A 26,561-nucleotide genomic window follows, 5' to 3' on the forward strand; every position below is an offset into this window, starting at 1 on the left:
CAGTTTCTCACCTTTGGTAGCTTTAAAAAGTGTTACCTAGGCTAGCCATATGTAGAAAGCTGAAACTGGATCCCTTCCTTGCACCTTATACAAAAATTAATTCAAGATGGATTAAAGACTTAATTGTTAGACCTAAAACTATAAAAACCCTAGAAGAAAACCTAGGCAATACCATTCAGGACATAGGCATGGGCAAGGACTTCATGTCTAAAACACCAAAAGCAATGGCAACAAAAGACAAAATTGACAAATGGGATCTAATTAAACTAAAGAGCTTCTGCACAGCAAAAGAAACTACCATCAGAGTGAACAGGCAACCTACAGAATGGGAGAAAATTTTTGCAACCTACTCATCTGACAAAGGGCTAAAATCCAGAATCTACAATGAACTCAAACAAATTTACAAGAAAAAAACAACCCCATCAAAAAGTGGGCAAAGGATATGAAAAGACACTTCTCAAAAGAAGACATTTATGCAGCCAAAAGACACATGAAAAAATGCTCATCATCACTGGCCATCAGAGAAATGCAAATCAAAACCACAATGAGATACCATCTCACACCAGTTAGAATGGCGATCATTAAAAAGTCAGGAAACAACAGGTGCTGGAGAGGATGTGGAGAAATAGGAACACTTTTACACTGTTGGTGGGACTGTAAACTAGTTCAACCATTGTGGAAGTCAGTGTGGCGATTCCTCAGGGATCTAGAACTAGAAATACCATTTGACCCAGCCATCCCATTACTGGGTATATACCCAAAGGATTATAAATCATGCTGCTATAAAGACACATGCACATGTATGTTTATAGCGGCACTATTCACAATAGCAAAGACTTGGAACCAACCTATATGTCCAACAACGATAGCCTGGATTAAGAAAATGTGGCACATATACACCATGGAATACTATGCAGCCATAAAAAATGATGAGTTCATTTCCTTTGTAGGGACATGGATGAAACTGGAAACCATCATTCTCAGCAAACTATCGCAAGGACAAAAAACCAAACACCACATGTTCTCACTCATAGGTGGGAACTGAACAATGAGAACACACGGACACAGGAAGGGGAACATCACACACCGGGGACTGTTGTGGGGTGGCGGGAGGGGGGAGGGATAGCATTAGGAGATATACCTAATGCTAAATGACGGGTTAATGGGTGCAGCACACCAACATGGCACATGTATATATATGTAACAAACCTGCACGTTGTGCACATGTACCCTAAAACTTAAAAGTATAATAATAATAAAATTAAAAAATAAAAATAAAGTAAAATGAGGAAGAAAAAAATAATTGCATTATGGGAGACTATGATTTATTTTTGCATAAAGGGAATTTTAGTCTTTTATGGCTTCAGAATTATTTCAAAATAAACTTTACTGAAAATCAAAAAAAAAAGGTTGCCTAATATTAACGTATTTTTTCCTTATCAAACAATTATCTAGCTGATCTTCAGTCATTTCCATATTCTCTCTGTCATCTGTCTCCTATCTTGGAGATCCTAACTGCCTAGCATGTAATATTAATAGAACCCCAAACTGAAAATAATGCCATGTTAAGAAGTTTATCTAATTGAGGGCTTTAATTTTCTCATTGGTAAATGGAATTCCTATGCTTTCCTGGAAAAAATTAGAAAAATAGAATTCCTGAAAATCACAGAATTAGTGATCAATTAATGCTAAAAGCAAAAAACTACAAAAATATACGTGAGCAGTTGCATGCATTTAGAATTTTAAGAAAACACAGTAAAACTTCTGAAAATATATATCAAACTAATGAAACTTGCTGCCTAAATTTAAATTTTATCACCAAAGACTAAACTAAGTACAGCTATACAATTCAAGATTCAAAGAGTAGAGAACACCAGAACACAATACAGGCATCAACACTGACAAAAGGAGGCTGGTGACTCCCAAAACAACAGCTTTGGCATCCCCATTCCACAGATGAGAGACCAAAGGTCAGACAGCACAGACGTCCAAGGCCAGACAGTGAATACCATGGCCTGGATCTGGAGTTGGATATGTCTGGTTCTGAAGCCTTCATCACCACTCCAGAGACATCTGGGACAAACTGCACTCCGATACAAATGCCTTAGGACTATAGAAGATCAAAGAGAAACTGTTCCACGGGCAGTTCACAACTTGCAGACTAAAGTGAATCTCTGGACTTCTAAAATGGAATAATTTAGTAAGTCACATGCAAATGGCAGGAGGAAGGGAAGGCTGATCCTCACTAAGACAATGAACAAGCATTCTCTGTCTCTTCTTGAACAAGTTAACATTAGTTAGTTCTGCCCAACTGTTACCAAAAGGAATCAGTTATAACTTCATTTATCTATGATATGACATATACAACAAAATTTAAGCTTTCTGAATAAGAGACACAAACTCAAAAAACAAGACGATTTTCCCCTAAATATTCAATTGAAATTTTCAGAAACAGTGCTTTTATTCTAAACATTCAAAACAGTCTTAAATATTACTTACCGGTGATTAAACTTATGACCAAAGGAAATCCAGTCCTTTTCAATTAATACCTACACAAGAAAGAATACAAATATCTTGCAGAGAAGCAAACGAAAAATAAGAGACCACACAACCAATAATGTTGAGGAATTCAGAGGCACTTGCAGAAGTCCCCACCCTCGAGTAACCTGCAAATGCATGAACAGGCATTATCCACCCATACAGAGATGCACATGGCAAAGGCAAAGTTGAAGGTCATCCATAGGAACAGTGAGTGGAAATGGATGTATAAAAATGCAGGAACCCCACCCGCTGAATGCTTCCTATGTGCCAGGCACTGTTCACATTGCTTTACGTATGATCTCTAAATGTAGGATAGGTATTCTCACTCTTTTAGAAGGGGAAACTGAAGGAAAGAGGTTTCATATTCGCCCCAGATCATGCTACTAGGAAGGAGACACCACTTCACAGCCCAGCTCTCTCCACTTCAAACCCTATCTCAACCAATGTGTGATGCTGCCTCTCAGTGTAATGTAAATTACCAACCTCTTTACAAAAACAATTGGGAAGTTTTTCAGTGATCTTTTCTACACATTATAAGAATTCTAAAATGATGGTGTTTGGGGTATATTCAAAGCTTCAGCCCTGCTTTGAAATTAGGGTTAACATGAATTTCTAAGTCTGAGGCAGTCCAGATTATTATTTTTAAGTATTTATTTTGGTTTTGTATTTTATATTGTTTTATATTTTAAAATTTATTTTTGAGACAGGATCTCACTCGGCCACGTAGGCTGGAGTGCAGTGATGAGATCATGGCTCACTACAGCCTTGACCTCCTGAGCTCGAGCGATCCTCCCACCTCAGCCCAAGTAGCTGGGACCACAGGTGGGCTCTACCACACCTCGCTAATTTTTTTTAAATTTTTTATAGAGACGAGGTCTCGCCATGTTGCCCAGGCTGGTCTCAAACTCTGGGGCTCCAGCAATCCTCCCTCCTTAACCTCCCAAAATGCTGGGATTACAGGTGTGAGCTACCACACCCAGCCTGGATTTTAAAAAGTGTTCAGTCAAGTAATACGGATAGTCTGATCAATATCCCCAGTGCTTTAAAGTGGCCAGAGATTTCCCCTTACAAAGAAATATGAACTAGTGGAAGTCTGTTCTTGACAACTCGAGACATTTTCTTTGGGTTGTAAGTTTAATGGGGCACAATGAGAACGAGTTGATGATGGAAACACGTGTGCAGGAGAAGAGCCTAAGGGCAGTGTGTGACTGGCAACCTCTTTACTCTCCAAATGCAAATGAAGCAATCCAGCCCTCCTGACCTCAGTCCAGCAGGGATCTGAAGCAAGGATATCACTTTGAGGTGTCAATGCTATCACAGGTAATTGGAAGTTCTCAGACACTTCCAAAAAAAGAAAAACATCCCAGAGAGGGAGCCTGCCTCTTCGCTCTTGTCCGAGGGTGTTGCTGATATTACTCAATAATGGAGACCCAGCAGTAAAGATATTCCATTAGGACTCCTTTGTCAGCATCTTCTGTAGCACGGATTCATGATTCACTGAAGCACTTTCTACCAAATCATGGTTAAGAGGTTAATTCATTTTAAGGAACTTATACCAGATTAGTGAAAACTTCACCATCCCAGGCAACTATATACAATACTCTGTAGTTGAAAGCAACATGTTACATTTGATGCCCACCTAAAAAGCTCAAACTCTACAGGATATACTCGTCATTTCAGCAAAGAACAACAACAGCAAAAGGCTGTGAAATTTTCAGCATTCTTATCCAGGGGTGTGAAGGACTACTTAAAAAACATACCCTGGAAGTGAAAACAGTTTTTCCTACCAAGGACTTTTGGCATACACAATATAGAAAATTTCTTCCCAAAATACTTTTTCTAAAAAGTCTTCTGTTACATATTCACGTTACCTCAAACTTGAAATACTTATGAGCAAATGATATATAAAATTGTCTTACAAACTACCAAATATATTTTATATTTGCCCCAAAACTCATTCAGTAGCATTGACTTGAAATGGTTTCAATATCCCAGAAATTCATCTCTTTATTCCAAGCCTATCTGATCTGTTCCCCTTTAATCTTGCTGAGCTACTAAAAGAAAAATAATGCCGGCAAGAAAACAGCAGTTGCCAGTAGTTGTAAAAACGGGTCCATTCCTGGTCAAGGCACCGCCTGTGGGAATCGCCCAGGGGCCACACTCACCATGAAACCCTTCAGAGTCCGGTAGTGAGGGTCCAGCAGCAGGCTTGCCACCGAGCACACCTGAGCGGTCCTGTCCCAGCCATCAGAACAGTGTACAAGCACACTTGCCCCTTCCTCTGACACTGCCTAGAAAACACACGATCCGCAAAGAGTCACAAAGAATGGCTGTAAAAAGGCAGAACCTCTCATCACAGCCAAGTGATGAGACTGTATACAAGACTGTATATTTACAGAAAATAACAGCCAAAACGAAACACCTGTCCATTCGTCTATTTAGGGCCCCCCCTAATTAGGGCAGAGCCAGGGTGGCCTGGTGCTGGCAGCTAAAGCTTTCCCTTCCCATTCTATCCAGAAGCCACCACTCAAGTCACCTCCAATAAGCGCGTGTACTTACTAAATATAAGCATTCGTCCTATGCAAACGGACCTTCAACCCTCTTCCCTCCCCTCTGAGTTTCCACATTAAGCCTTACTGAAATTCTGGAGTTGCTACTGGCCCCAGCCATTTCCAAAAAGGAAAAGGCAAAAAAGTTATAAATTACAGACCTATGAAGTTATAAATAAAAGGTAAGAGTCAAGTAATGGATGCAAGGTTGAGGAAAGGAAAAAAACAAAAGTAAAAATGACACCAGAAAATCTCCAGTAAGAAAAGAATATCTATTTGCTATCGCAAATGCACATCATCTTTTACTAAATATCTTGGCAGTTAACATACGCTGGGAAACATGGGAGAGATTTCATCATAGCATTTATCACTACCTAAAATTCTAGTTTTATTAGTTTATTAATACTCTGTCTTAGCTGGAGGCAGTGGCTCACGCATGTAATCCCAGCACTTTGGGAGGCCGTGGCGGGTGGATCACCTGAGGTCAGGAGTCCGTGACCAGCCTGACCAACATGGTGAAACCCTGTCTCTACTAAAAATACAAAAATTAGCCAGGCATAGTGGCGCATGCCAGTAATTCCAGCTACTTGGGAGGCTGAGACAGAAGAATCGCTTGAGCCTGGGAGGCAGAGGTTGCAGCGAGCTGAGATCGTGCCACTGCACTCCAGCCTGGGTGACAGAGCGAGACTCCCTCTCAAAAAAAAAAAAAAAAAAAAAAAGTTCTCTGTCTCCCACAGCAGAATGTAAGCTCTGTGAGGGAAGAGACTTGATCTGCCTTATTCACATCACATCTGTAAAATCTAGAATAGTATCTGGCACTAAATAAAGATTTCTTGAATAAATGATTACCTCAAAACAGGGAACATACCATGGCATCAGGGAAGATATGGTTCTCTTTAGGTATAAATCCAAGGAATTTATTTCTTTAAAAAAACTGAACAACACAAAAGACATTGCATTCTAAAACAGCTTATGTGAAAGCTGCAGCAACATTTTCCTATGGCGGAATGGACTCTACCTTCCAGCTACAGGAACATGACTTTTGCTTATGCCATGACTCAAAAGAAGGTTCTATTGGATGTAAGCCCCAAGCCCCATCACTGAAGTAACTCACATTTGGTTGTATTCTACAGAAAATTCTTTCCTCCATCCAGGATTAAGCCTAATGGAAGAGAATACTCTGGAAATATTTTACCATTTGATCACAGTGCTGACATACTATCAGCTAAGCATTGTATTCTTTCGCAAAATCACATCTTCAGCGCACAAACTATATGGAGCTCTACAAAGCTGGCTACCCAGTCAGTGCAGTGCAGCTTAAGACAGGGAAGCCCATGGCAGAGGGATACCCATTTTGAAGTCAGTGGTTTGCTCATCTGTCCCTTAATTTATTTTCTCTGCGATTGCATACCTTTGCAATGAAGATTCCTGCATCCATTATGGCTTTAATGTGCCTTAACCAGCCAGAGTTCTCCAGACCCCACAGGAAATCACTCATGGAGGGAGATTTAAGTTCACACACTGCAAGATAAATCATGTTATAAAAGCAAAATTAAGGTACTCTCTCATTTTACATATGATCATGTTTTATAGGTAGTTTGTTAATGATTCCTTTGTTGTAATAGGTATTTTCTGGAAGACTTAAGTCAAAATAAATACCCACGTTTACTAAACTTGATTCTATGGAACCATTTCAAGTAAGGCTTTTCTACCTTCTTTGGTCACAGGGAATGCTGCACTTGTTTACAAGTATTATATATATGTAAGGTTTACATCCTAATATTAATGAAAATCATTAAGAGTTCTGGCAGAAAATATCTATTTGCCTTTCCAGCAAAGTAATTAAAAATGGGCCACTAAGGAATATGAATTGGGAGTGCTATGAGGAAAAAAATCATATAACTAAGTGTAGCACCTACCCACTTAGAAGTTTCCATCACCCAACCACTTCAGATTAGGACTGTTGTAAAAACACAAGACAGAGCGATCCTAAATTTCTTAAATGAAAATGATCAAACTCCTCTTGCCAATAACCCCCACCCAATGGGAGTAAGGCCTGTAAGCTTAAAAATAACACATATGCCTCTGATCCAATTCTAGAGCATCAGGGTAGAGGCTTTCCCTTTGAGTGAAAATGAAGAAAACCTAGGATCCCAGTGGTATCTATATTTACACAACTAAGGCAGGTGTATAAACACCTCTATAATATTATAAACCACCAACTTTCACCTCAGGAGCTTCTTTTATTTAACGGAAAGCATTAAAAAGCTTCAGAGCTAGTGTTCTGAGTACATATCACAAATACTGCAATCCAAAGTGGAGGTTTAGACCTATAAAGCCCTATTGAGGAGTCTTATCAATCAACCAATGAAATTCAATCAAGAAATCATAGATTTCTTTTTATTTTATTGTTCTCTGTGATGCAGTAAACACACATAGGGAAAAGGGAGCCCATTTTTCTACCCCCAACTCCATGGGCAATGAGCTGTGTAGTCTTGCACATGTTATTCCAGTCTCTGAGCCTCAATTTCTTCATTTTTAAAATGGGAAAGGTGTATAAATTATATCCTTCCAACTCTAAACCCCCAGATTCAACTTTGTGAACTCTTTGAAAGCACTGTGCATATGGGTCACATAGCAGCATTAACAAAAATATTAATTTATCAGATGCCCTGCCTCCAAGAATGCAGATAAGAGGATTCACTGTGATTTCCTGCAGCATAAAAGCCACACACAAAAAAGCACAAGTAGTTAAATTCTGAGTCATAGATGACAACAGTGTTGAAGGAAATAACACCAAAATTCCCAGCAAAACACCCAACCTAAGAAAAACATATTATGAATATGTTCAGGCAAGATTCCAAAATCTTCCTTCCAAATGCCTGCCCTGAGCTAGAAGCACAGCTCGAAGACCTGATATGCAGTCGGTGAAGGGACAGCCCTTTGAATTCGCTCTGGTTCAGAGCACTACCTTTCTAAGGTCACAGTGTTGCCCCTTCCACACCTCAGGCCCAGCATCACAGGCAGGAAGACACTATGTGTCTGATAAAGTGCATGCAGAACGGTAAAGGAGAGGGTGCTTAGTGGAAGGCCAGTGAAAAATACACACAATGATTCACAGAATCTATGGCTGTATATTAGCCCTGTAGCCCTGGGTAGTCAGCCGTGGGCTGAGAGTTCCCAAGCTTACAGTTTTAATCATTAAAAGTTATACAATATTTAAACATAGAAAGATTAAAATGTAATATGTCCTGACAATGAAATACTATTCAGTGATAAAAGGAGATGAGCTATGAAAAGACACAGAGGGAAGTTAAATGCACAGTGCTAAGGGAAAGAAGCCAACTTTTCCTTGAAAAGGCTACATATTATATGATGTCAACTATATGACCTCCTAGAAAAGGCAAAACTACGGAGACAGTAAAAAAAATCAGTGGCTGCCGGGGGTTAGGGTTGTAAGAGAAATAAATAGGTGGGGCACAAGAATGTTTAGGGCAGAAAACTATTCTGTCCACTGTGACAGTGGTTACATTTATTATTAAACATTTGTCAAAACCCACAGAATGTCCAACAGCAAGAGGGAACCGTACAGTGGACTTTGAGTGATACTGATGTGCCAATGTAGGTGCACTGATCACAACAATGTACCACTCCGTAGGGGATGTGAATAATGGAGGTGGCTGTGCATGTGTGCAGGCAGGGCTAGCTGGGACTCTCCGTACCTTCTGCTCAATTTTGCTGTGAATCTAAAACTGCTCTTAAAAAAAAAAAAAGTCTTTAAAAACATGATAATGTAACAGACATCCAGATTGGCCACAACTGCTCCAGATGTCTCTTAAGAAAAAAAAACAAAACAGAAAAAAGGCTGGGCACAGTGCCTCACACCTGTAATCCCAGCACTTTGAGAGGCCAAGTCAGAAGGATCATTTGAGTCAAGGAGTTCAAGAACAGCCTATATAAAGTAGTGAGACTCAGTCTCTACAAAAAAAGAGAAAAAATGAGTGAGACTGAGTGGCACATGCCTATTGTCCCAGCTACTTGGGAGGCTGAGTCGAGAGGATCACTTCAACCCAGGAGTTTGAGGCTGCAGTGAGCTATGATCTTGCCACTGCACTCCATCCTGGGTGATGACAGAGCCAGATCCTGTCTCTAAAAAATAAAGTTACAAATAAAGTCTCGTGTTTTCGTGTCATCCTGCTTCTTTCCTTTGAAGATTGTTAATATGCCCAAGAACTTTTTGTCCTTTCACTACTTACATACTAGCTATGTGGGCTTGGGCAGATTACTTAGCCTCTCTGTGCTTCAGTTTCCTCAACTGTAAAATGGTAATAATAGCCTCTGTATCAAAGTGTTATTATTTATGTTAGCCCTTATTACTATTATTCTCAAATAATATGTATATTTTATAGGTATTAAAATTTACATATATATTAGAGTCTGCAATTTTTATCCAACTTTTTTTAGATATCCATATTATGTAAATAAATTTCATTAATTTTAACAGCTATATAATATTCCACTCTATATCTTACATTATTTATCCATCCCCCTACTATTGACAGTTGTTCCCTCTTTTTCAATATTTACAAACAGTACAGTAAAAAAAAAAAAAACCTTTCTACAGTCTCCTTGTAGAAAGTCTCCCTGTACCTGGATTTCTATAAGTGAAATGGGCTGGGTCGTAGAGTTCCTAAATCTTCAGCTCTATCATGCACAGTTGGCCCTCTGTATTCTCGGGTTCCACATCCTTGGAGTCAACCAACCACAGAGCACAAATATTTGAAAAAAATAAAAATAACAATACAACAAAAAATAATGGTAATAGAAAACCAATCCAGTGTAACGACTATTTACACAGCACCTACATTGTATTAAGTATTACAAGTAATCTAGAGATGATTTTAAATATATGGGAGGATGTGCATAGGCTATATGCAAATACACCATGTTATTATGTAAGGGACTTCCGCGTGTGTGGATATGAGAATCTATGGGGGCTGGGGTGGGGGTGCTGGAAACAATTCTCCTTGGATACTGAGGGATGACTCTACTGCCAAATTGCTCTTGAAAAGGGCTGCAGTGGTTTATGCTCTCACCAGTAGGTTGGGAAAGTTCCTTTTCCCATATCCCAACTAATACTTGGTAATGCTGATGCTTTAAGTTTTGCCAATCTTATAATATTTCTCTAAGAAAATTAATGGCAGTTTTTGTTTTCTTCTCTGAATTGAATGTTGTTTTCTAGACTTTTTAGAATTTGCTTGCTTATATGTGTGTGTGTTGTGGGGGTGTGGTCTCTGTCCTGCATGTTGAGCTTTCCTCAGTTTTCTGCTAATTTTTGCCTATCCATTCACATGTAAGAGCAAGACACAGGATGCTGGCTGGCAGTGCCGTGTGCCGTGTGCTGTGTGCATGGGCAGGCTTTCTTAGCTGCCGGGCTTTGCTATGGGGGATTTGGCCAATGTAACATCTGCAAGTCCTTTGTCTTCGATGTTTGTAGGCCTCGGCATGGAATCTTCTGAACACCTGAGTGCATCACGTTGGATGCCAATGTCCTAAGAGGACAGCTGGGGCAGTAACCATGGGTCTCATTCACCCATACTTACACTTTCACTTAACCCCTGTTTTTGGCCTGGAATTCCCCATCCCCTCTTCCAGCTTTGCCTGGTACTCCTGATCCCAGAGTCCCTGCGGTCAACGTTTCCAGAAAGGTTGACTTTCCAGAAAGTGTATCACCATCTTCTCTTGTGGAAGCGTGGAAAGAGGCTTCACTAGGCAGTGCAGGGAAGGAAGGAGGCTGGGACCCAATGAACTGCTTCTTGTGCAAACATTCGGCTACTACTCGTTTCAGAGATACCTGATGGCTCGAATTCCAGAGATTGTCTAAGGATCTGCACTTCTATTTAGCTTACTTTGGGGTTTCTCATACTTCCGCCATAAATTGCAGCTTTTTTTTCTAGTCTGTGGCATTACTTATCACTCATCCATTAACTTTGCAGCTTTTATATTTTTGTTTCCATGACCTCCTCTTTCAATCTCCCGTCCTTCTGTATTTTTGCCTTTTTTTGCACTTCATTCTCATTTTAGTGGGAAGTCAGAAGGAAGTGGGTAAGTTATTATATGTTGTGTTTAACTGGAACAGAAACAAGAAATTACTTTGGGTCTGTCCAAGGCAGAAGCTGGAACTGAGATTCCCTACATCAAACTGAGCTGTTAAAAAAAATCCACTCATGCACTCAGGATGATGATGGGAAGCCACTCTCTGCCTGGACCCTGCATGAAGAAAACAAAAATCTCTCCTGAGATGCTGAAACCCTGGGCCTAGTCTCACACGTTTGGGATCCAAACACACCTTCCTTATGCACGGAAGCCCCCAAGATAAGGAATTATCATGCTCGGGCTGGGAATCTCACAGACACCCAGCAGACGTACACCAAATGCTGCTTAGGAGCAGCGCTTCCACAATTCTATGGAGTCCACAGAAAAAGCTGCGCTGAAGACAAGTTGACAGCACACCAGTGAACAGCGTTCATGATAATGGCTAGCAGGCAGAGGAAAAAAGATACAGGATGAGCACCCCAAGAACCCGATATGATAGAACAGTCATCTGGAACAGGCTTTAGGTTACTGGAACTGCAGCAGGAGGATGGACGGCTCCCACAAACATAACGGATAGTGTTCCCGATGGGTCTGGACTCACTCTTCCTGTGGTTCCAAGAGGAATCGCTGTTGGCCACTGCAGTGGGGTCCTACCGCATCGTGTCGGCTAATTCACAGCCAGGTTTCCTGAGATTCTCTTGTCTGGATGGTTCCAGGTTAGGGTCTGCTACAGGTATTTTGCATGTTTGGAAGGTGACGTGAAGTGGCGCTGATGAAGCTCTCCCTGCCCACTCCAATCTGTCCTCACTCCCCTGCCTCTGATGGCCAGTTCTGTGCCCCCCAGGGACACCTGACACAGGAGAGGCAGCCTCCACAGGCATCCTCTCCGGCCCCTGCTGCAGGCCTTCACCAGTGACTTGTCCTCTGCTCTTCCAGGCACCCAGCTCTGCACCCTCACATCTCCAACGTCTCCTGAAAACAAGGCCCCTTTTCCAGAGCACTGCTCATTGTCCTGCTTCCCTGGTCAAACTCACCGACACTTCCAGATGTTTTTAACAGCAGGGATTTCACATTAGCTTACTCTGCCATGTTGGGGAAATAGGAGGGCCTCCTTGTTTAACTTAGATTTTAGTATTATGTGAACTAAACTGTACGTCTGAGTAATAATCATGATATACGCATGGGCAATAGCACGTAGCAATGTTTAAGGGCTTCAGAGGCAGACACAGCTGCACTCAAACTCCAGCTCTGCCCATGCTCAACATGGTAACCTGGGCTAGTTACTGAGCCTCGCTGTCTTCAAATATAAAATGGGGATAAAAACACCTTCCTCAAACAGTTGTGAAGATGAAATAATACCAATAAGCATTACACTGGCATAAAGAAGATTCCCGAAAATGGTAGCTATGATACACATTGTATTATCTGTGCCTCCAGCAGGGGTGTCCTGGGAGGAAGGAGGTGTTAGACTCACTCAAACATGTCAACGCTGAAGCTCCGAAACGTTAAGGCACGAAGTGATCAATAGCAGAAAGACATCTCAAATGCAAGTCTTCTGACAGACAAACCTAGAGTTTCTGCCACCACACCATGGCTACCTTGGTGGGTTTTACCAGAAATAATAATAATAATAGTGACACTTACATACCAGGTACCAGACACTATGCTTTATATAGATTAGCTTTAGCTTTTCAATCCTCAAACAATCATTCTGAGGAAGGCACTTATTATTCTCATTCTTGATTGTGGAAACCAATGCAAACAGAGGCTAGGTGCTTGTCCAGCACCTCCCAGCTGATGGATACGTGGTGAGACGAGGCTCCAGTCTGGCTCCAGTCTGGCTCTTAATTAATGCCTCTCAACCTCAGGTTGGTTTTTTTTCATAATTCAGCAGGAACCAATCTTGGTTCCCAAATACCATCAGCTTAAAGGTTGTGCTTTCTATCACTTACAACAGTGCTGCCCTAATACAGGACTCACTAGTCACATGTGGCTACGAAACACTTGAAGTATGTCTGATCAGGATTGAGATAGATATGCTATAAGTGTAAAATATGAATCAAATTTTAAAGGCATGCTACACACAAAAAATGCAAAAATACTTCATTACTAGCTTTTTATACTGATAAAGTTGAAATAACATTTGGGATAGACGGGGTTAAATAAAATACATTATGAAAATTAATAATATAAATATATACATTTACATAACATATGAAATTTTCTTTTTACTTTTAATGTGGCCACCAGAAAGTTTAAAATTCCATATGTTTCCTGCACTTGTGTCTTGCATTTTACTTCTATGCACAGTATTGACTTAGATTGCTCAAGGAAGCTGAATCTGATCAGAAGTCTTCAAACATTTTTGCACATGTACCTCTAAAATAAAATGTGAAACTACATATTCCCTCACACACCCTGACATGATTCATCATAGCAAGACTGAGGGTGTGGTAAAGGGTATGTTTTTTTTGTAAGGTGGCAACAAGGCAATTAGGAAGGGAGCTGGGAAGGGAGAGATGGCTTAAAGCTGGCCCCAGGAGCATTCTGAGAGGCAGGTCATGTAATCGTAGTAAGGAGGACATACAGAAGTTGATGATCTAGAAGCCAATTTCCATAAAGTAACGTACCCAGGGTGCAATTCAGAAAGTCTTCCTGTGAACTCAGGGGTGCATGGACCCAACTGGAAGACAGCACAATCTGATGCAAAGGCCAAGTGCCAGCCCCGAGTTAAAACTGAGCAAGCTCGGCCCTTCTGGAAATCTGATGCCTTGTGACAGTGCCCAGCAATACCGGACAGGCCCGCCAAGCATCAGGCTCACTTCTGCCTATGCACACGGCCCTGAAACATGGCCCAGTGGAAAGCATGGCAAATTCCAGCACCCTCCATGAGCTCTCACCACTCCCTGGGCGCCTGCTGTTTGGGCTTTCTGTCCAACCCCAGGCCATGCCCCAAAGTGTTCAACTTAATCCTAAAATACACACATTCCACTGCGTGAAGTCTCAGGATGCAATTGATTCCTCCAAGCCTTCCATAGATAACATTCTCTTGCAGTCTTTTTTTCACTGAACAGGCCAAACTTTCCAGTTGTTATTATAGGGCTTAGGACTAGTTAGCATTCTCGTTGATTATAAGTTCAGGGGGCCTGAGGAATACCTTGGCATCCAAGCTCTGACGCTTAGCTCAGGAACAAAAGATCCTTTTCACCACCTTCTCTTCCCACAAGGCATGGAAACGGCTGCAAGTTTAAAAATAAAGACACCGGGCTTGCCAGCTAACCTGGAAATGGCCTGTGCCAAAAGCAGGAGAGGAATGGATGGCCACAGGACCAGGCCCTAGAATGTCCTGCCAGAGAGAATGTCCCCACGCTTCTCTGTCCAGTTAGCTCTCAGCAATGGGACAGGCTGCTGTGGCTCTCACCGTGTCAGCACTAACAAGCCTTCTTGTTCAACATTTCTGTTTTCAGGAGCATTAACATTGCGTGTGCTAAGTAAAATAACCCCACCAGTTTCTCAAGCAAAGTCAACCACTGAGAGGGTGTTTTCTTCCCCTGTGTGCTGAGTGGCAGTGTGAAAAGCAAAGAGGTCTGCAGATGATTAATAGACATGGGCAGATGGGGATACACTTGAGACCAAAGCGATTAGCGCCTGGATTTTTAAATATAAAACTGTTGGGTTTGTTTGGATAAACTCAGGATAAGGCAGAAATACTTATTTGTTCACTCTTGTTGCCAAACCCAAACCAATATTTACAAACCATTTTGCTGAACAAAGTTCATTTCAGCTGACATCAGAGACATATGCCACAAATTGCAGAGAACGGGGCTTACTAATCCGGAGTTTCATGCCCAGGTCTAGTGATATTTCTTTTATATAAAAGGACAACTACATGTCACAAACATATATAAACTACAGTAAAAAAATAAAAAAGCAAAGACAACAGATATGATTTTAGGACCTCTGCAAATGTGGAATTTACTTAGAAGAAAATAAGCCTCAGATAATCTGCCTTAGGTATTTCCTATACCACTCTTATTTTCTCCTATGCAATTGCTGGGTGGGGTCAGTGAGGGTGCAAAAAAAGTCTCCATTTGAACCCTGTGGGGTTGGTCTTTCTTGTACCCTGAGATCTGAAGTTGAAACATATACGGCCCTCCCTTGATTACCAGCCCAGCACTTGTCTGAGTTCTGCCAATGTTGGCTCTGTCCTCTTCCCATTTTGGAGTCATGAAGCCAAGATCCATAAGACAGTCTTCAGAGAACTGGCAAAATGATGATAATGTCCCTCCACTGAACATCCACCAGGTGAAGCCATTCAAAGAGGACTTTATTATGGCCTGTATGATCGAAGTGTTTAGGCTACACAAGCTCATCACCATATGTTCCAGAATACTATTTACCAATGGCCTAAAGAAAATCAAGCAGCAAGTTCATAGAATAATGTGCTATTAGTATTTATGAATGTGAATTTTTGTGTCTAAAGACAAATTCACAGTGTATGATGGTAAACTGTACTATCCTAGGTTTAATGTGGTAAGGAAAAGTGAATATTAACTGCAGAGGTGTGTAAAACTTTGCAACAAATAAAAAACATGTGGCTGGGCACATTGGGTCGTGCCTGTAATCCCAGAACTTCGGGAGGCCAAGGCAGTAGGATTGCTTGAGCCCAGGAGTTCAAGATCAACCTAGGTAATGTAGCAAGACCCCATCTCTACAAAAAATAAAAATAAAAAATTAGCTGGGTGTGGAGGTGCACGCCTGTAGTCCCAGATACTCAGGAGGGTGAGGCAGGAGGATCACTTGAGCCCAGGAGTCAGAGGCTGCTGTGAGCTACAGTTGCATCACTGCACTTCAGCCTGGACAACACAGGGAGACCCTCTCTCTTATTTTAAAAATATATGTATGTGTGTGCCCATTTCTGTTACATCTGCCATATGTAAATAATGGGGCTTGGTGCTTTCATCTTAATGAACCTTCACAACCTCCCATCTAGAGTGGATAGAATTTTTTTTTTTTTTTTTTTTTTTTTTTTTTGAGACAGAGTCTTGCTCTGTCGCCCAGGCTGGAGTGCAGTGGTGTGATCTCGGCTCACTGTAACCTCCACCTCCCAGATTCAAGCAATTCTCCTGCCTCAGCTTCCTGAGTAGCTGGGACTACAGGCATACACCACCACGCCCAGCTAATTTTTGTATTTTCAGTAGAGATGGGGTTTCACCATGTTGGACAGCAGGTCTGAAACTCCTGACCTCAGGTTATCTGCCTGCCTCAGCCTCCCAAAGTGCTGAGATTACAGGTATGAGCCACCACACCCAGCCAACAGAATTATCTTGATTTATTAAGGAGTAATGGGCTCAGATGCTAGCAACACAGCAAATACACCGGGGTCGAAATCTACATCCCTTGATTCCACTTTCCATATTATTTTCACTAAAAAATAGAGAATAATTAAAAGTCAATATACAAACTGAGCCAGGATGAACAGGAATCAAACTGAAGGTAGGGTTTAAGGGATGCTAAAATCTAATAGGGAACTCAAAGCAAATGGCACAAGAGAAGTCGAGACTGGGAAAAGATGGGGTGTTGAGAGGCTGGAAAGTCCAGCGTGGATGTAAAGTGGTAGGCACTAGAGAGGAGGCCAGGAATCCCGGAAGACTGAGATGGTGGCTGCCAGTAACTCAAGTGGTAAAATGAGCAGCACTTGCAGCAGAGGCCGCAGGGGTAGGGGGTCATTCCACACACCTCATGCCAGCTGAGAAAGCTTCCAGGACCAACACTCCTATGAACTTTGAGACTGTATTTTCACTGGCAAGCAAATATCGAACGTGCCAAACCGCACCTAGAGCCTTACGGAAAAAGCTCCTTTTATCACTAACATTAGCCACAACTGTCTTGAGTTTGATGGGCTACACTTTCTTCTACAAGCACTCATTTTGAAGCTCTCCTAGTTCTCTGAAAATCTGCCATCTTGGTTAACAGAACAATAATTCTGAGGGTGAACATTTTAAAATTAATCTTTGAATTGTCTCAGTGAACTGCAAAATAAAGCATCGCTGGGAGAAATGTAACTACTATTCTCTCATTAAATAACCTTCTTTTCTTTTGTCCCTTTGATAATGTCAAATGCTTTGGCTTTGACATCCAGTTAAAACATTCAATGTGACTTACCCAGGGAAGGCCCTCAGTGACATCACTAATAAACAAGCATGATCTTTCCTTCCTGCCATGATTTCTGCTCTAGGTCAAAATTGGTTACTTCTTTCAGAATAAATGAAGGAAGCACTTGTCTATCCAATGCCTGGCATATAGAACACTCTCAGTCACTGTTTGATGAATAGATGAGCGTCTGCGATAAATGTCCCGGCTCCTGCGTGTTAAGTACTTACTACGAGCAGGTATTGTGCCTGAGGCTCTGCATAATCTACCCTACAGGGTAGATGCACTCTCCATTTTCAGATTGGAAACAGTGGCTTCAAGAGGTTTCCCAGGCCATCCATGGTTACATAGCCAGTAAATAACTGAGCTGGAATCCATTCCACCGCACATGCATCCATGCTCTTCCTCTAGCCTCTGCCTCTGCGCTTAGTGTCTGACGGTCCAGATGGGCAGATCCCATCCAGCACCTGAGCAGCTGTGTTTGAAATCCTCGTACAACACCAGAGAGGCAAAAGCACACATACTTGATCCATTTCCTTCTTCTAAATGACCATGTCGATAGCCAGTGAAGCCTGACAGGCTGCTGGTCTAGCAGAACACTTGTTAAAAGGCCATACAAACTGCTATTTCCATGTAGAGCGACCTATTTCCACTTTAATGGGAAAATGGGTTTTCTATGTGGAAACCTAGGCCAAGGTGCCAAATTTTGAGAAAGAAATGACTAGATTTTCAGGTTATTTTTGGTTATCTCCTCCAATAGCTAAGTAATCTGAGGAAATTAATAACGGTTAAAAACAGACTACAGAAAGCTGGAGAAGGACCAACCCTTTACAGCTTTTCATTAGCTCACATCTGGTAGAATTTCACAGCATAAATTTGCAGGTAATGTGATAAAAGAAATACTTTTAAATGAAAAGCTTAAATTTGCAATATCTACAAAGGGCTGAATCCATCTTCCATTTCCTCAAGGTTGAATTAGCCAGCACTCCATAAAGACATGAGGTATGGAAGAATGTGTCGAGCAAAAGGGACATCGGAACCAACAGCCACAACCTCTCCTCTCCAAGCAGAGAGAACTATTTCAGAGAAACCACTGGAGCTGGGTGTGTCTGGGGATGTTCCCTTTAGACTGCCTCCAAGGCACCTTGGCAGGGAGACTAGAGCAGGAATCCAACATGTGACCGTCATACCCACCACGATGGTGCCTCCCACGACAACTCCAAGTGCTCTGCCTCCAACCATCCTTTCCACACCAAATGAAGATTTCAGTCCATCAGGCCTCAAAACCTTTGCGTGGAAGAACAGATCGGGTATCATCTCTAGGGCCACCTGACTTTGCCACAAAACATTCTCCACAGTCAATGCCCATCATGTCAGGGAACATTTTTTTAAGTGGTTCTATTTTGAGGCCTGCTAAAAAGATTCCAGTCTTTTAGAATGGATCTGCTTGGCCCCCTTTCATTCAGTCCCTGACCGTACGATCGCCCACATGCCTGAGCTGACGCGGGGCCTGCGTCCCACATGCTCTGGGCTCACTTCCCCTGCTCCACTGTCAGGCTAAGATTTGCAAGTCCACAGAACAACTTGCTGAGAAAATACCCAAAGGCCTATGTCTTGTTTATTAAATCATTTTTTATGAACGTGCGCTGATTGCACACAGACCCTATCACAAGACAAACACTTCTGAAAACTGTGCTCTTACTTCATGTCTTTTGAATAAAGAAATTCAGCAAATGTACCCATAGGAAGGCATGGGGCCTACCAAATACTTGTCTGGCTGACTGAATTCACCTACAGCCCATCAACGTATCCATTTCATTGAGTGCTTATTTTCAAATACATTATTGCTTCCCAAGAGAAAGCATACCCACCTTACACTGGAAAGCACTTTATAGTTTGCAAGAAATCCTTTTAATGATCATGAATTAAAGTGGGGAAGATATGTTGCTTACATTGCTTTACAAATACAGAAAATGAGATTTGTTCAAGTTTATGCAGAGACTCAATCAAGAACCCAAACCTAGGACTTCACACACTGAGGCCAGGGCACTTTCCATACCAACCCACTACCTCAAGAGGCAGAAAAGCCTGGTGGTTAAGAGTGAGGCATCTGCACTCACATTAAGTAGGTAAAAATGGTGGTTCTACCACTTACTATTTTGAGCTGAAACAGGTTTCTCAGGCTCTGTGCCTCAATTTCCTCATCCGTAAAATGAAGATAAGAGTAGCAACAACAACTTCAATGAGGTTTACTTGAGTAAATACAGCTTAAAAAATCTGAACCGTGTCCAATACATAGTAAGCCTTCCATAAACGTATCTTCATTACGATGTGAAGTGGTTATAATGATCCTTGCAGTTCATATAATGATCCTTGTGGTCACAAGCTGTGAGCTTGTCTTACATCAGAATCACTACTCAACAACGATCACTGTAATATGATAAAAGATGCTAGGTTAAAATACTGCTTTGTAACGTGATACTGGAAAGGATGTTTTTAAAAGACAATTTAAAAGTGTAATACACCAGACTCTGTAACTGGAGAGAGGCACTCCCACTGGCCTTGAAGAAACAGGCTGCCATGCTGTGAACAGCCAACATGTGGGGCCCTCAGCTGAATTCTGCCAACAACCATAAGCGCTTGGAAGTAGGTTCTTCCCTGTTCAAACTTCCTGATGAGAACGCAGCCCAGCTGCCACTTTGACTGCAGCCTTGAAAGATGCTAAGAGGGTCCCTGAGTTCCAATTTATGCTTGAGAAACATCCAGACTCCTGCCCTACAGAAACCATGAGATAATAAATATCATTTTTTAAAAAAGGAATATACCGACCATAGCAAGTATTTTGTAAATAAAGAGGGAAAAGGGAATAACATCAGTCTTATCTTTCCTTGGTAATGCAGTGACCATTCTGGACATGCTCTCCTAGTCTTTCTTCAGACATATGATTTATTGTATAGTGAATAAGAATATGCAAGCAATTTTACGACCTGAATTTTTCACTTACATTATACATATTCTCCCATGTTAGTACATATAGTCTTCACATTTAGTATTTTTCATGGATGCAAACTTTTCTATCAAGAAGGTGAAGTAAAATTAATCAGTCTACTACTGTTAGACATTCATTCGGCTTCCAATATTCTACTATTATAAATAAAACACTACTATCAACATAGGCATGTCTATATCTTATTTTATTTTTGAGACAGGGCCTAACTCTTTGTCAGTCAGGCTGGAGTGCAGTGGCACGATCACGGCTTACTGCAGCCTCAACCTCCCAGGCCCAAGTGATCCTCCCACATCAGCTTCCTGAGCAGCTGGGACTACAGGCACACACCACCACGCCTGGTTGATTTTTTTTATTTTCTAAATTTTCTGTAGAGACAGGGTCTCACTGTGTTGCCCAGGCTGGTCTCAAACTCCTGTGGCTCAAGTGATCCTCAATGTCTCAGCCTCCCAAAATGCTGGGATTATAGGCATAAGCCTCCATGCCCTTCCTGTATCTTTATTTTTTAAAAACGTATTTTGGATTAGTCCCTAAGCGGAAGAAACCTGGTAAAAAAAAAAACTATCTCTAAACCAAATATATTATGTCTGTCTAAGCCAATTTAAATAATACGATAAATATTTAGAGCACTAGTTTTACCACATTCTTTTGAGTAGTGAATATCTTAATTTGTAAAAAATTGGGTGGCAAATGGTACTTTGAGGTTTTAACTTACATTTCTCTAATTACCAGAGCAAATTTACAAGTTTATCTACATGTTTATTTCAACTTACTGTTTACTCTTTTAAAAAATTATGCTTTTTCATTTATACAGTACAGATAATACCACATACTGCACACAACTGTTGTGAAAATCTCATACAATCATTTAAACGAAAATACTTAAGAAGTGTGGCAAAGAGCAGTTGCTCAATTTTTAATGAATACATTGATGAATAAGTGGTCAGTGACACAATGACCAACAGTATTAATCTAACAGTCATGTGGAAGGTAGGCAGGCACGAAGCTACTCGTGGGGAGAAAGTGAAATTTTCTAGGTGACCTCCAAAAGATGGCAGGTTGATTGGAAGAGAAGGAAGATGTCCCTGTTGCGTCTTTCCTATCAGTGCCTGCTGACCTTCAGGGCAGAGATGAAGAGGTGTCCCAATGGGGCACACCCTCAACAAGTGGAGAGATGCAAGTAACTCCATGCACCTTTCCACCTTCCTCTTCACCACTTCCTCCCCAACACCCAGGATGCCTAAGAGGTAAAAGCTCCACCTCGGCTGATAATAATAGGCTGGCCTTGAAAGGGACTATTCCAGGCTCTTCTACGGACTGTTTTAATGGATGGAGCTGGAAGCCATCATCCTCAGTAAACTAACTCAGGAATAGAAAACCAAGCACCACATGTTCTCACTTAAAAGTGGGAGCTGAACAATGAGAACACATGGACACACGTAGGGGAATAACACACACTGGGGCCTGTTGGCAGGTGTGGGGGAGTGGAGGGAGAGCATTAGGAAAAATAGCTAATGCCTGCTAGGCTTAACAGTTAGATGATGGGTTGACAGGTGCAGCAAACCGTCATGGCACACGTTCACTTATGTACATCCTGCACATACCCCAGAACTTAAAAATTTTAAATAAAAAAAGAAAATACAGGGTATCCTCTTATTACTTGAGGGAAAAGCCAGTATCTATATTATCAAAAGGGAAACTATTGTGAAAATCACTTCATTAAATAACAAAATTGCTTGCTATGTGACTGAAAGGCATCATTTTCTCTCCTTAGGAAATACAGATCCCACAAAAATAGTTTGGTTGAGACTTACAAATGGAAGTTAAAATTAAATAATCTCTATAGAGGACCTACACAGGATGTGAACTTGGTCCTAGATTTCAGTTTCTGATGAAATACCTTGCAGCTCTTGCTCACAGACAGCTGTTTGAAACTAGAACGCAAACAATTTTACTTTTCTGTTATTCAGAATCTATTCTGATTATATCCATAACAGTAGTAAAAAATAATTCAGAAAATAATAATCATGAATGAAACGCATCATTCATTCCTCTGCCTACCAAGTGACCAGTAGTATGAACCTTCATATCTCTTTGATGCCAAGGATAGCTGTTTGAAGGAGGAAAAGCCTTAGAAGGTGGGTCTGATTGCAACACTTCATCATCAGCTCAGCCTCCACAATGGTTTATAATTTACTCGGTAAAAACAGATAGTCAAACATTGGTCAAGACCACGTACAGGCATCCAGAAAGATATCCTAGCCTACTGCACTGCACGTAGCTGGAAAAGTTACGTGAAAGCACCATGTTGCCTTATGAAACAGACAGCTGCCCTCCAGAACCTGGTCAGTTTGCATGTTCTTTAGAAAACAGTAGTGTCAGACCACAGGCATAAGGGCAGGAGAAATGGTTCCTGATGAGAAACCAAAGAATTACCCATTTAAAAACAAAAGCCAAATGTGTATGCTATCAGCACTGGTAGGAGCAATTTTCTGCATAGAAGAATATTTATGTTCTCCAGGTCATCTTATGAAATGACTAAATAAAAAATTTAAATAACTTAAGGATCCTGATAAATGATGAACAGTCTTCAGACTAAAGTCAGACTGCCTTTCCAATAACAGTACCAAGTAGTCCAATTTTTCAACACAAAAAAAACATAGTTTGTAGCAGGAACAGCCAAACTCTGCATGATAATCTCCAAAAGTTGAAGCTGCTCAAATAATCATGCCCAGGGTATGATCACTGTGACCTGAGACAATGTCAGGTATTGTCACTGTGACCTGAGAGACTGACTGCCAACTATGTACAGAAGATGGAAATGGCTCTGGGGCTGAGATGTTTTCAGATGTAGGAAGGGATTTCTGCTACAGAGGGGCATCAAACTGTCACAGCTGGAAGACCCATAGAAAGTATTGGCCTAATCCTGTCATTCTGCAGCAGGTAATGGAGCCCCAAACAAGTTAACTGATGTGTTCAAAGTTTCATAATGACTGAGATGAACCAGAAAGTCCAGGAAACAGAATGGAAATTAGGCCTGTTTGTGACACTCAGATTTCTCCAACCCCAACGTTAGGGTGTTCTGATTAAACGAAGAACGGCTTAAGTAACCGAGAGAAAACGTGGATTCCTGGAAAAAATAATTCAGCACCTTATTTGTCCCTCTTCATTCCAGAGCCTGCATTTCCAATCAAGACAGCCCACTTCCCGGGCTCCCAGCTCCAGCTCTCCAGGGCTTTCCCCAGAAGCGCAGACACTGCATGGACAGCCAAGGCACAAGGCCATGGTTTCTGCATCCTCTGTCTTTTCCCAGTTCGCAGAGCCGGAAGTGGTAGACTACAGCGACAGATTCCTCTTGGGGTCACTGTGATCACAAGGAGCAGAAGCAGCAGACTAAGCTGGTTTTGCTTGAAATGCAGAATTTCTGCTCATCAGCATATGGCTGGTTGGCCACATGAATAACTCTTCTCTATTACATAATCCATCTCTTTAATTTCCTGTCCACACGAGTATATAAGTCTGTGGGTACGTGTCTTGTCGTGTTCGCCATATATGTTGAAGTGTGTGTGGAGGTGGCGGGAGGTTACGTGCATGTGTATTGCGGTGGCTGCTGTTTAGAAATGAGGGTCAGCTCCTCCAATATTCTCCCTTCAAATGGCCATTCAGCAAGGATACAGTTTTTGAGCCTGATCTCCATACAAGAATGGTTGGTTATTGCTTTAAATGTAGGATTGCCTTATTCCTAAATGGCCTTGAATGTGGATCAAACTAACATTATGAGGAAGTAACAAAAATATCCCTGTGCACTTTGACCTTAGATGTTAAGTACCATTGTAGAGTCCCTGACTGCTAACCACCAAGTGACAAAACCACATCACAGTGATGCTTACAAATAAGAGAAAGGTTCTTAAGTGTTTAAAAAGCCACTGTAACATGATATTCTTCCCAAATTATCACACCTATGTAAAAACATTTTAAAATCAAGACTATCTTATTCCCTTTTGGCATCAAAATACTTAACTGCATTTTAATGCTGTGCATAAGGAAATGGTTTACCTTCCAGCATTTTCTGCAGACTGTTCCTCATGACATGGATGTTCTCTATCCCGATAAACTGAAACTTGATATTGGAATAATTGTCTTCATTCTCATAGCCTTTCCCTGCAGCACGATTTGCCATTGCATTAAGCTGCAGTGGTCAGCAAAACAGAACAGTCATCAATTACATTGATGAAACAATGATGAAACAACCAAAACATTTCATGGATACCCAATCAAAGCATTCAGAATGATGTACGGAAACATAATACGCTTATTTGAATCACTGCAACCTTGTACTGAACTACATAGCTTCAGGCACTCCTGCTGAGCTTATATTCAACAGCATGAATTTGTCGGTGTGGGTCACATTTTCTTAGCTGGAAAGCAGTCTACTGATAAACCCTTCAGGAGATGTCACTTGCAGTCCCCGTCAGAGATGCCAAACTGAATGTGGAATTCTGTGATGGAACCAAGTAGTCCAATTTAATACCACACATAACCGGTAGGTTGGCAGAAGAATATCAGCAGAAACAGCTGTCAAAATAAGGCTCTATACATTATTATATCTTCTAGTATTAGATTGCCAATAAACATGTTATCAAATAGGAATGGTTGCATCATTCTAATTTGCCCACAAGATCCCTCAGATGCCCAATTAAACCTTGAGCAGGAATTACTGAATAAAATGAAGAGAGGGAATGCAACCAAGTCTCCAGAGACATTTCCACCAGCCGCCTTATTTAAATCTAGAGATCTATTGGGCTTTTTGATCACTTTCATTATTATAATTTTGCATATGAGAAGTTGGGGTCTCCAAGTGCAAACTAGGTTAAGTCACAGTGGTATCTGAAGAAATTTATTAAATCCAAACACTCTCCTAGCCTGCGTGGCTAAAATCAAGAAGGGGACAAGTCTTACTTTAGCTGGGAAATGCATCAGTTCCTACAATGTGTAAACATTCTTGCTATTTTATTAAGCAGGTCATCACATCCTAGAAAACAGCATTCGCTGACCATTCTCCTCCTCCACCCACCAAGGACAGGAGGGCTAACCCAGGCAGAGAACCTACGCTGAGAACTCACCACCAGAAAAGATATCTGCTTTTAAAAGCACAGTGCACAATAGTACTTTTTAAAAGCTAAAAGAGCTAAGTTTAAAGTTAAAGACACATATGTTCTTTGACACAGATCTCCTAAAAGTCTGACAAAATTAAAAGTACCAGCACATAAAAATAGATGCCCAAGAATGTTTATTGAAAAAAGCTGAAAACCCATGACTATCTCAATAGGACAATGACAGGATACACGATGGTTTATCATGCCCTGACCTGTGAGCAGTGACCAAGAAGGAGGGCACAGATCACACAGCAGACAGACAGATGCTCTGAGGCTTACGATGGGGTTATATCATGACGAGCCCATTGTAAGTTGAAAATGCCGTAAGTGAAAAGTGCATGGCAAACTGGGAGCTGCTGCCGCTGCTGCTGCCCAGCATCACAAGAGAAGTACAGTTTCTGAATGTCTATTGCTTTTGCACCATTGTAAAAAGCCAGAAAATCATATAAGTCGAACCATTACGTCAGGGACCCTCTGTGCATAGACTTGGCATTGGCCCATGACAAGTGAAAAGAGTAAGCTACAGAATAATATTCATACAATCATCCATTTTTATAAAACCAACATAGATATGTATTTAAGTTTTTGCGTGTTTATCAAGCAGAATAAAAATGTATAGAAAACGGTACCAATTTGGCAGCAATTAAAGCAGAAAGACAGCATGGCAGGCGACAGGAGAATGCCATCAGTACTACTTTGGATGCCCCTGTAATCTTTCATTGATACCGAGAGCATATATGAAGTTTGTAATTGAAATAATAAAGTATATTAGAAGTGAAAAAAAACAGCAGAGGATAAGCCATTGCCATAGGGGCCCAGGCTGGCAGACACCTCACATTTCAATAGCAGCCCTGCTCCATGACTTGGCTTATGTGACATCAGCTGGGCCACATCAGCCCCTCAGGACACTGTTCCCATCTACAAAAGGGTGTCATCTTTCTCCCAGGCATGCTATGAGAATAAAGAGTTTGGCCTTAATCAAGAAAAAATATTAAAATAATTAATTTTAAGACAACTTATGTTCACACTTTAAAAAGTATAAATATTTTATAGGGAAAT

The 26,561-nt window shown here is 41.2% G+C and overlaps 1 protein-coding gene across 2 annotated transcripts in view; it reads right to left on the reverse strand.

Annotated features, from left to right (window-relative positions):
- The window catches only part of MTMR7 (myotubularin related protein 7), a 116,409-nt gene that overhangs the window by 9,966 nt on the left and 79,882 nt on the right, over positions 1–26,561 (reverse strand). For both annotated transcript variants that reach the window (XM_003823654.6, XM_008977323.4), the window contains 4 exons: positions 24,403–24,535; positions 6,502–6,611; positions 4,707–4,832; positions 2,500–2,549 (listed from right to left, as the gene is read on the reverse strand). In XM_003823654.6, coding sequence (XP_003823702.3) covers positions 2,500–2,549; positions 4,707–4,832; positions 6,502–6,611; positions 24,403–24,535 — 419 coding nt within the window. The remainder of the gene's footprint in view (positions 1–2,499; positions 2,550–4,706; positions 4,833–6,501; positions 6,612–24,402; positions 24,536–26,561) is intronic.

The sequence above is a fragment of the Pan paniscus genome, chromosome 7 (assembly GCF_029289425.2).
Source record: "Pan paniscus chromosome 7, NHGRI_mPanPan1-v2.0_pri, whole genome shotgun sequence".
Lineage (NCBI taxonomy): Eukaryota > Metazoa > Chordata > Mammalia > Primates > Hominidae > Pan > Pan paniscus.